This window comes from Microtus pennsylvanicus, chromosome 5 (genome assembly GCF_037038515.1).
Source record: "Microtus pennsylvanicus isolate mMicPen1 chromosome 5, mMicPen1.hap1, whole genome shotgun sequence".
NCBI classification, from domain to species: Eukaryota; Metazoa; Chordata; class Mammalia; order Rodentia; family Cricetidae; genus Microtus; species Microtus pennsylvanicus.
The window spans coordinates 119,623,367-119,634,643 of record NC_134583.1 but is presented as its reverse complement, the minus strand read 5'-3'; the positions used below and the strand labels follow the sequence as shown (position 1 = coordinate 119,634,643).

Sequence of the window (11,277 nt, the reverse complement as noted above, 5' to 3'; positions counted from 1 at the left end):
ACGTTGCCAACCAAGGCCAAAAGGTATTCTGTTCTTTTGACCAGGCCTTAAGAAATGACAAAGCTGATGTTTGTCTTTCTAGCGTTACCAGCGGTGTGGGAGGTGGGGGCCAAAGCTTTGGTAACATCCAAGACCGTGGAAAATGGACATCTGGGTAAAGCTGATTAACCCCCTGTGGGAAAAGCACAGTAAGCTGTGACACCAGATTCCCTCCAGACTGTGTGTCAAGGACCTCTCTTCTTCACGTGGTGTCTCCCATCCCCTGGAAACAGACTGATACTCATCGGTTTGTCTCCAGCTCGACAGCAGGTTGAGGAAAATGACCTAGCTACAATCCGGGGCCTTTTGGACTCTTCAGAATATAGGATCTGTGGAAGCAGGAGGGAAGGATGGATCTGGTGAGGAATGTTCCAGAACTTGCTTCCTTGCCTTGGGTGCCCGGAGATGAAGAAACCCTACTGCCTTTCTGAGAGATCCAGGGGGAAAAGGAAGACTTTCCTGCTGTGGTTTAGGAAATGCATTTGCGACCAAGAGAGAGCAGTGAGAACCCATCCTGATACAGTTCAGTGCTGTCAGGGAAGGAACCAGCTCAGAGCAGAGCCAAGACAACTAGGAGTCAGCACCCTGCCTAAGGGACCCAGAGTCCCCTTGGGAACCTCAGATGCACGTATTACACCTGTGTGTCCCTTCAAAATCAACGGCAAGCTTTCGCTTCCATGGTCCCATTTGTGTCTACAAATATAATAACCGAGCAAAGAAAACTTTAGCCTTTTGTTTCTATTTTTATTGTTGATGTATACAGAGATCCAGACACACAGGGGTTAGGTGGGCTTTGATGCTCTTCTCTGCATGAAGCGCCAATGGTAATATCATTTTTATTGAAAGAATGGACCACGAATTCTATATAGCAGTGGGACAGACAGCCTGAAAATGTGACCCACGGCCACATCCCAGCTTATCAAGCCAACAAAGTTGCTCTAGAATATTCTCTAGACATAGTTTCCATGTGATCCATTTGCTGTCTGCATTGCCTGAGGCCTAAAGAATCCCAGACTTTCCTAAGCTAACACACAACCCGGCTTGTCTAACCTGAAGAGAACCAAATCAGCGACTCATTCTTAGGCGTTTCTTTCCCATGGTTCAATGTAATCCAGTCCCAGGTGGGCAAAGATCTCTTCTTCACTGTCTGCTTCAAGAAACACCCTCTGGAAGTGTAAGGAGAAACACACACACTCAATAGCTTTCCCTCAGCTTCTCAGCGCAGTCACACTGAACCACCTCCCACCTGCTCCTGAATATGAAAGGTCAGAGGAAGCCAGGGTGTGGTGACCCCCACCTGGAACCCCAGCACTTGGGATGCAGAGGCAGGAGCCTGGGCCGCAGAGTGAGACCTTAACCCAAACAATCAAACAAACAACAAAAGCCCTAGTGACTGCTTCCTGTACTTTCGACACTTTTCCATCCAGGAAATGGCACGTGTGAATCAAGGCAAAATAATGACACAGGGAATTCTTTTCTAATTCTTCTTGTTTGTGTGTGTGAGTGCATGTTGACATGTGGACGCATATGTGTGGAGATGCATGTACGTTCGTGTGTTCCATGTGGAGGGCAGAACTCAACACTAGATGATGTCTTCCTCTACCGTTTTCCTTTTTTTTTTTTTTTTGAGACAGGGTTTCTCACTGAGCCAGTAGCTTATAATTGACTAGACTGATTAGCTCCAAGAATCTGCTTGTCTTGGCCTTGCCAATGGCTAGAGTTACGGATATGTCCCACTCCTGGCTGTTATGTGGTGCTAAGGGTCTGAACTCAGGTCCTTGTGCTGGCACAGCCATCTCTCTGGCCCTACTGGTCTCTTCTAGTTTTAAAATGTTTAAATATATGGGTGTTTTGACCACGCATATGTCTGTATACCACATTCATGCTTGGTGCCTGAGGAGGCCAGAAAAGGGCATTGTAGCCACCATGTGGTTGAATCAAACCCAGACCCTCTGTGAGAGCAGCCAGTGTTCGTAGTCACTGAGCCATTGTTCCAGTCTAGACCCTTATTCTTAACCATAATTGTTCTTTGGAACCATTTGATGGAGCTTTTCTTTTCCTCATAATAAAATAGCCTGAAACACGAGTCACACTCCAGCCCAGTGAAGTCAAAGCTCCAGAGAAGTCTCGCCATCAATCTATTTAAGGTTCTAGACTATTCTAATGTGCAGCAGAGGGACAAACTGCTGGTCAGGGCAGGCTGCTGTACATGCTGCGTCCTCTCCAGCCTCCCACACCTGCCCACAGGCTCCACCCTCCAGCTTCTACCCCTTGGTCTCTTTCAGGCCAAGCACTTCTTCCTCCGAGTCCCTTCTAATACACAGCACCGTCCTGGGCCCAGAACTGGCGCCTGTTGAATTATTTATTACACGGTCACTCGCAAGCCTCCCTGACCTGAACTCTATAGCTCTGCCTTCCCCTGTGTGCTCAGTGTGTGAGGCTATTCTGCCAGGACCTACTGCCTCCTCCTCCGGGAGAAGCACCTTGAATTTCTATAAGGATTCGCTTTCCCCTTCATCCATGAGGATGTGGGGCTGCTCTCATCTCTAGGGAGAAGCACACAACCCAAATCTGGCTAATGGGTACCATGGCAACGGACTAATAGGTGAACACATGACCCTAGCCTGGTCAATGAGCAGTTAGAATCCATGCAAAAAAAACTAGAAAAAAAAAGATCTTTTCTGATAGAATAGCTGGATAAATGGGACTCATGGGAAAACCTTGCCTGACAATGAGAACAACCCCAGAAAGCCCACCTGAGCACCTGGATACATCCGTACCTGAATGCAGTGTTGCCCCAGAGACCGCAGTATTTGCCCAAACTCCTTTTCTTTTACTTAAGGTATTTTCATTGTTAGTTTCCTTTAAACTATGATAAACCCTGAGAGGACAAGGAGATCAATTTTTTTTCCAAGGCAGGGTTTCTCTGTGTACCCCTGGCTGTCCTGGAACTCGCTCTGTAGACCAGACTGGCCTCGAACTCACAGAGATCCTCTTGCCTCTGCCTCCCAAGTGCAGACTAAAGGTGTGCACCTGGCCAGAGATCAGATTCTTTTAGACTCTTTTCCTCCAAGCCTAATTTGGTGCTCTTGACCACTATAAGAACAGTAGGCCTTTTGGCTTATGGATTTGACAGTAGACTTGCTAACTCTTCATCAGCCTTATGGTAACTTGTCACTGTTCTGAGGCATGACTGAACAAGGCACCACCATCAAGTGAGCTCCCCACGATGAGTGACTGAGGTCTGACGGCTTCCCATCCGTCTCTGGGCACCTGTGTTACTCTACTGCAGGAGATGTTCCTTAATGACCCACTCAGAACATGACTGCATTGGTATTCCTGCCACCCTTAGGACTTGTAGTGAGTCTTTATTTTCTTGGGAGTAAATGGCTGTAAACATCAGGAATATAGCAACTCAATTCTGGCCACCTCTGTGCTGGCCCTGGAGCCCATCAGCTCATTAGTTGGCCCAGAAGCTCCAGAGTTGCACCCTGGGTCAGGGGGGCACTGCCGTCTGAGTAGATACGGTCCCCCCCCCCTTTCAACTGTGTTCTGCAGAGAACAGAACGTGTGTAGCGGAGAGAAGCAGGACCTGGACACTAAAATCAGTTTGGGTTGGAGTGAGGGCGGGATAAGAGAGACCAGTAGGAAAAGGGGTTTTCTGCCAGTCCTGAGAATCCGAGTTCAATACCTAGAACCTACATGGCAGGATAGAACCGGCTCCTCCCACCTCCTCATGCCCCCTTTTCTCCCACTATAAAATAAATAAAGAAATACAGTAAAAAATTGTTTTAAAAACCTGTTCAAGGGAAGGGTTTGGGGGTAAAGGTCAGTAGCCCACCTCAGGAAGGAGACACTACCTTGGTCTTGTCATACAGAGCATGATTGTCCAGAATCATCTTCCGCTCATGGCTGGCGTAACGCCGCAAGTCTCTCTCAAACTGCTGCAAGGTGAATTCATATAAATTACCGTCCTCGTGTGGTATTTAGAACCATCCTGCACCCTCAGGTGTTTGAAACGGCCACCTTCTAGCATATTTTCTTGTGTGATTTTCTTCCTCAGGGCCAAGGTCCTAGGTGGCTGAGCTCTGGGATCCCCGCACTAGAACACAAACTTGGTTTGAACTGGAAACTTATTGGCTTGGTCCCTTGTCAGGCGGTGTCCAGCAGGCAGCAGAAAGCGTGTAAATATCTGGATAAAATGGACAGCGTGGGCATTGTTTATGGGAAAATACCTGGTCCAGAGTGAATGCCGCCTAAGTCATCTTCAGTTTTAAATACCATCATTACAAAAGAAGGTGAGGAATGGGAAGATCGTGGCCCAGATTTGGGGCCTATCCCTGCATCCTTTGGCACACTACCCAGCCTTTCTGAGCCTTGCTTTGTCCCACAATGGAGGGAGTACTCGTAAAGGCCCCTCCCTCTTGGATGTCCACCCATGCTGAGACTCTGTGAGGAGTCACCTGCTCCTGGATGACATCTCTCATGATCAGGAACACACCCTGAAAATCTGAAGACTAGGAAGGGTGGCAAGCAAACCCTAGAAACGAGGACAGTGGATCACACACACTGCTGCTGGCTTCCCTAGAGAAACCCAGGTCTGGAAAACTGTCTTTTCCCTTGGCATTAGTGAGAACACCTGGGACAGGCGCGCCCTCTAGTGGGGAGAAATGATTTCCTCTTCACTGGAAAGTTTCTGTAGCTGGTGCAGACACAACCAGCATTGAAGATCAATTGCAGGGAACAGATTGGCTAGCACAGATTAGGGACGTTCCAGGTCCTGTTTAGCTCACTGCCACCCGATCCTAGCTCTTGTCTGGGCAGCAGTTGCCCACATCTCTCGCTGGTTTGCAAGCATCTGGAGAGGCTGAATGGGGTCAATAAAGGGTTTCTCCCAGCTCTCAGCCCCCAGCCCTGTGTGGTTTGGGAGAGACAAATGTATTCTTAAACTCCTCAGCCAAGGCCTTCAGAGCATTTCTGTGCGTGCAAAGAGAGATACGGTTCACTAAACAGAGTGCCAGCTTCTGCCAGTTCCTTGGGGAGCTGAGAGTCTAGCAGGGAACACAAACAATTAACAAATAATAACAGACTGTGGGCGGATAGGAAGCCCGTGCTGGGGACTTACTGAGCAGGCAGGACTGCCATGGTGGGCATCACTGAACAAGGGCTTGAAGAGAGTGATAAAAACCAGAATGGCTCAAGAGAGTTGTGCTGGACAGTTTGATGTCAACTCGACACAAGCTAGAGTCATCTGAAAGGAGGGAACCTCAACTGAGAAAATGCCCCCATAAGATCCAGCCGTAGGGCATTTTCTTAATTAGAGATTGATGGGGGAGGGCCCAGCCCTTTGTGGGTGGGGCCATTCCCTGGGCTGCTGGTCCTGGGCTCTATAAGAAAGCAGTTTGAACAAACCATGGGGAACAAGCTGGTAAGCGGCACCCCTCCATGGCCTCCACACCAGCTCCTGCCTCCAGGTCCCTGCCCTGCTTGAGTTCCTGTTCTGACTTTCTTTGTTGATGAACTATGATACGGACATGTACGCTGACAAACCCTTTCCTCCCCAAGTTTCTTTGGTCACGGTGTTTCATCACTGGAGTAGTAACCCTGACTAAGAGAGGAGTCCGGTCCTTTCCCGAGACCCAGAGATTTGCTGGGGTGGAGGTGGGTGGCTGCCACACAGGCAACATGCTGGGGGCTGAATCTACCAGGGAAACAATGTATTACTTTTGAGAAGTACTAGATTGGACCTTGCGGACTCAGACAAGAGGCAGCCCCTCTGATTCACATCAGCTGCACCTCACTGGTGCTCTTTCCTGCTTCTCTCCCTTGGGTAGAACCAAGCCACACCCACCCTCTTTCTTTGTAGGAAAGCCCCAGGTGGGCTGGCCAGCCCTGAGATGGGGGGTCCGGCATGGCAGCAGCAGCAGTAGAAGGAAGACCAAGTGTGACAGAGCCTGCAGGCCCCCCTGGTCTACGGTCTACCAGTGACCTGGGCTGCCGCCCTGAGTTAAAAGGGAGAACTAAGGAGTGCCATACAGGATCCTAACAGGAGTCCTAACAGGATCCTGTGGCTTCAGGCTAGGACCAGATAAGATACTCAGACAGCCTTATTGTGGTGCAGGCAGTAACCTCCTGTGCCCGGCTCAGTGCCAGCTGCCTTGTTCTGTGAATGCTCGGCTGTGCTACATGACTGCAGATGCTTAACAAGAGCCCAGCGTTACCTCTAAGGGAGGAGCTGGGGTGCCCAGCTGGACTCCAGCTTTAAGACAAGCCACCGAGTCCTCAGCAGAACCCTGCGGGGTTAGTGCTGCTCTCAGCCTGAAGAAGGCCCAGGGAGTGTCATTTACCCAAAAACTGTGAAGCCAGGGATAGAGCAGGGTTCATCCTCCTGAATCTCTAATTTTCTTTTAAAAAAACCTCACCAGTCTCTTAGAGCAGCCCTGGGAGACAGCAGGTGCGCACATGGTCTGTGCTTCAGACAAGATACGTAGATAGTAGGTAGAAGCTACAGATCCACGGTGCAGCTGCATCCTTGTTTGCAGCAGACTTGAAGCTGCGACCTGGGCTGGTGCAAGCTGTGCACTGTTGGCCCTGGAGGGTGCCATTCACATCCTGTAGGGCTAGGCAGCTTGTCCAAGATCGGTCAGCTGGGCAGAAGCAGGCTGAACCCCTAGGACTGAATCCATCTGGGCCACTCACACTATACTGCTTCCTGGGTTTACCTAAGATACCTCCTAGTTGCCTATGGGATTTTCAAATAGGTGTCTGGGCTTCGGTGCCTGGAGTTTCTGGTGTAGTGGCATACAGTGTGGTGGAGAATTTATAAATCTAACCTGTCCCCAGGGAAGGCCACTGCTGCTGGCTTGGTGAGCAGCACCTTGGGGATAACTGGTCTAAACGAATCTGACTCATTAGACCATATGTTAATATCATAGCCCAATTTAGGGGCTTAGGGGCATTGTCTCCTTGCTCTCCCCAGGGCCAGGACAGCTAACAGCAGACCAGCAGACAGCCCTTACCCTGGAGCCAGTCCATCCGAGCAGCGCGAAGGCCCGGCGGTCATAGGGGCACATGACCAAATCTACACGGATGGCCTTCCAGTCCTTTCCTTCTTGCTGGCTGCTCTTGCCACTGCCCACTCTCTGGTGGTGTAGCTTCAAAATCAGGAAGCATTTCTGGAAGTGGTCGAGGGCATCCACCTTCCTGCTCGGCAGCTTGAACTTTTCGAACGTCGACTCTATGAGGTCACAGTACAAAAGCAACCCCTGAAAAGAGAGGGAGCAAGTTCAGAAAGGGCCCTCGGGGCACCCTTACCATCTTAAAGGAAGCCATTTCAGAGCTGAACAGATGTGGGTGGACTTTCGTCCTTGCTCGCTCAGCAGCTAGGAGAGGAAGTGGGAAGCAGTTCTCAGACTCTCTCTGCAGAAAAGAAATTTCTCCATGAGAAAGACTGAGCCCAAACTACTCAATGATAAAACTTCAGAGACCCCACCTCTCCTTGTCTGGACAACCTTGCTCCTTTAAAAACAAACTACAATGAAGAGAAAGCCACCACTGTTTCCTATGTGTCCCAATGATGGTCGCCTGACTGGGTCAAAGGGTTCAGGCCCTATGTGGTATATGGTGACCTGCTGCTTCTGTTGGTTTCTGTTTTTTGGTTTTTTTTTTTTTTTTTTTTTTTTGCAGTGTTGGGGATTGAATCCAGGGCTAGACATTCTACCACCGAGTATAACCCAGATCCTGAAATGATGCTTCTCCTGAGAGAACTATCTGCCTATCTTGGAGGCAGTAGGAGAAATCCCATGATGCCTGTTCCATCTCAAGTTTCTGTTCAGAAAATGAAGATGTGATTTAAAGGAGTACCAGTTTAGCACCAGCCCCTGGGAGTTCCTCTGCTCCACACAGCAGTAGCACTTGGCTGGTAATAAATGGGAGCATTCTTGGGTGAATTGAACCTGAACATGTCAAAGCTTGGACTAGAATGTTCCTTCTGGTGCCCAGTGCTCTCCACAGTAGAGCCAGCTTTTTGCTGGGTGTCCCCACTGTTTGCAGTTCCCTTCCCTGTCCCTACTTCTCTCGATGTGATTTCTCTCCTCTGGAGCCGCTTTGAGGGTGGGCTCTGACTTGGCCATCGGTGCCCGTGGTTGTCTTCCCAGTAGAAACGGAGTGACCGTCCCAGTTAGGAAGGAGGCGTTTCCCACCACATCTTCCCTCTAGTCCCAGGGTGTGGAGCTTGGAGGAGCAGAGCAGCTCAGCTTTTCTTCAAACACAGAGGAGGCTCCGCCCTCTCCATCTTAGTGGACCAATTAACCCCAGGATATACCAAGCCAGCAGTGTAAGAGCAGGAAGGGCTGTTAGGGGGCCCAGGGAGGGGATCCGCAGCCAGCAGCCCTTCTTGCCCTTTGTTTTTGGTCCCTTCCATCTCCTTGGAGGAACCAGTGTCTGCTATTCAAACTGAAGTCAGTTTTCCAAAGTGAAGGCAGTCATCCCTCAGTCATCCTGGTAGCAAAATTCACAGATGCTCAACACACAAAGTGGTAGACTTTTGCATATGAACCACACACCTCCCTGGAGACTTTCAATCACTTCTAGGTTAATTACCTAATACTATGTAAATGAATATATTATTGTCATACTGTATTGTTAGAGACTGAAGATGGGGGGGGTGTCTATACATGCTCGGCATAGGTGTGGGTTTTTATTTTATTTTATTTTTGTTGTTGCTTCTGTTTGTTGTTTCTAGTATCTCTTCCTATCCAAGGTTGGTTGAACCAAGGTCCCAGTCATAGAGGGCTGACTTTAAACTCCTTTTGGTTCTGGGTAGCCTGGAATGAAACTCAAGGTTACCCTCCGGCCTTAGCCTCCTGAATTGCTGAGGTGACAAGCATGAGCCACCATGCCTCCTTCTCAACATTCTGAATCTCCCAGAAGTTCCATGAACTCCAGGGGTGACAATCATGAAGTTAGGTTCCTTGTACCGGGGTCCTACTCACGGCTCATGAACCCAAGCCTGACTCATGTCCTCTCCTTCCTGTGTGGTGAACGGCTAGCAGCCACAGTTGGAATTCAGGCAGAAGGCATGTCTGGGGAACTCTGACCTCCCCGAGATCAGTGTTTCCAATCTCTTCAGCCTCCTCTCTCCTACCTCTGACCAAGGGGTTTTCTCCCAAGGGTGCCATACCGAGGCCCCTGGTCTGTTCAACATACTTCTCAGACATTTAAGCATCTTGTGGGGATGCTGTGCACGGTCAGTGAGTGCACACACATGTGTGTGCACTGTGCGCAGCACACGGCTGTGCTTACGTTCATCTGTAAAGAGAAGTTCGGTGTAAGGATGGCAGGGGAGGGAAGTGAAGGGCAAGCAGAAGTCAAATTCTACCAACTCTGTCAATTTCACAGCTGAGGCCCTGGACATGTGTCCAGGGAAGGGACACCTTGTCCATGAGGGAAAGGGAAGGGGAAGGAGAAGGGGAAAGGGAAGGGGGCTGACCTGCTGGCTGCTGGGTCCCCTGCAGCCCAGTGCCTGGCTCGCACACAGAGATCAATAAGCAATCCTGCCAGTGATCATCCCAGCCTCTATTTGTTGGTTATTTACCGTCTGTCAGGCACTCCAGAGACAGCCATCCCCCTCCATCCCCTCCTCCTCCCCCCACCGCAACTGAATCTCCTGCTAGCACAGACAGGAAATGGACCATGAACCGTTAGGGACCATCCCGGGTTGCACCACCACTGCCTACTTCCGAAGTCTCAGATCAGACTTCAGTGTTTTACTGCAGGGCCTGGGACTATAATGCCGATCCCTAGGGACCACAGCAGGAATACCTGCAAACTGGCCAGGCAAAGAGGGCGTCCCCTGCCCCCTCTCTACTCCAGCAGTCACAGAGAGTCTCAGCATGAGAACAATGGCACAACACAAACATCAATGAGTTTCCAGCCTCCAGCGTGGCAACAGGCCTGGGGGAGAGATAGCCTGTGCCCTGCCAGTGAGAGCCTTTCCTCTCCGCTGCTCCCCCAGCACAGAGTACTGGGCAAGTGTCTACTCTTCTAGTAGTGTCTTCTGACTGACCTTATCTTCTCTACTCTCAGGGGCTCCAGAGCTCATTCTGCGCTCAATCTCCTGAAAGGGACAGGGAGACATGGCATGGTCCCACAGATGAACTTGGGGCTGACTCTGAAATCGCTTATGGCTCTGGGGCTGGCTATTTCTAGCTTCCACTCTGTCTGGTCTCCCCTCTCTGGCATATCGGTGAGCTTGGCCCATGCCCAGCAGACATTGTCTAACCAGAAAGGGGGAAGCTGCACTAGAGAAACTCAGGTCCAGCCTCCTCCACTCAGTCAGACCTGCAGGGTCCTGGGGGAGAGCCCCTTTTTCTCTCTAGAAATTGGTGCTTGATGCGAAGGCCAGAAGTCAGATGGCTTTGGATATGGGATTAGTTTAACTCAGCTTCGACCATTAACAATGGGTGGTACCTATTGGCCATGACCTCTGCATGGTCCAGGCTACCCTCATTGGCTTTCTTCTTCTAACAAAATGCACACGTGGAATGTATAGCTTAGGGATGTGTGTTTTATTACCATTGGTTAATAAAGAAGCTATTTTGGCCAGAACAAAGCCAGGCGAGAAATCTGAACATATATATATATATATATATATATATATATATATAGAGAGAGAGAGAGAGAGAGAGAGAGAGAGAGAGAGTAGGCAGAGTCAAAGAGACACCATGTAACTGCTAAAGGAGGCAGGCACCATGTAGCTGCCCAAGAAGCAAGAAGTAACAAACTACGAGCCTCGAGGTAAAATAAAAAAAAAATTTGAAATGGATTAATTTAAGATATAAGAGCTAGCTAGAAAGACACCTAAGCTATTGACCAAACAGTGTTGTAATTAATATAGTTTCTGTGTGATTATTTGGGTCTGAGCAGCCGGGAAATGTAAGAGTAATCTCCGTTTACAGCCTGGGGCCCAAAGCTGGTCCATCTCATGCCAGCCGTGGGGTGCCATAATGAGGTGTTACAAACACAATTGACAATTTACTGTACAATGATCATGTAACATAAAATTAACAATGCTTGGGGCTGGGGAGAGGGATCAGTGGTTAAATCATGGGTATGTAATCACGAGGACCCTAGTTTCAAATCCCCAGAACCCATAGGAGTGCTTGGTGGACATGACAGTCTGCCTGCAATTCCAGCCTCAGAAGGTGGAGAAAAGGGGTCTCCAGAGCAGGCTGGCTA

At 49.6% G+C, this 11,277-nt stretch overlaps 1 protein-coding gene across 1 annotated transcript in view; it reads right to left on the bottom strand.

Moving 5' to 3' along the window:
* Window positions 1-791: 791 nt before the first annotated feature.
* Dntt (DNA nucleotidylexotransferase) overlaps window positions 792-11,277 on the bottom strand; it is a 30,587-nt gene continuing 20,101 nt past the window's right edge. Inside the window, exons 9-11 of the mRNA XM_075974074.1 lie at window positions 7,059-7,304; window positions 3,900-3,983; window positions 792-1,205 (exon numbers count right to left, since the gene is read on the bottom strand). Of these exons, the coding sequence (XP_075830189.1) occupies window positions 1,119-1,205; window positions 3,900-3,983; window positions 7,059-7,304 (417 nt within the window). The 3' untranslated portion in view covers window positions 792-1,118. The remainder of the gene's footprint in view (window positions 1,206-3,899; window positions 3,984-7,058; window positions 7,305-11,277) is intronic.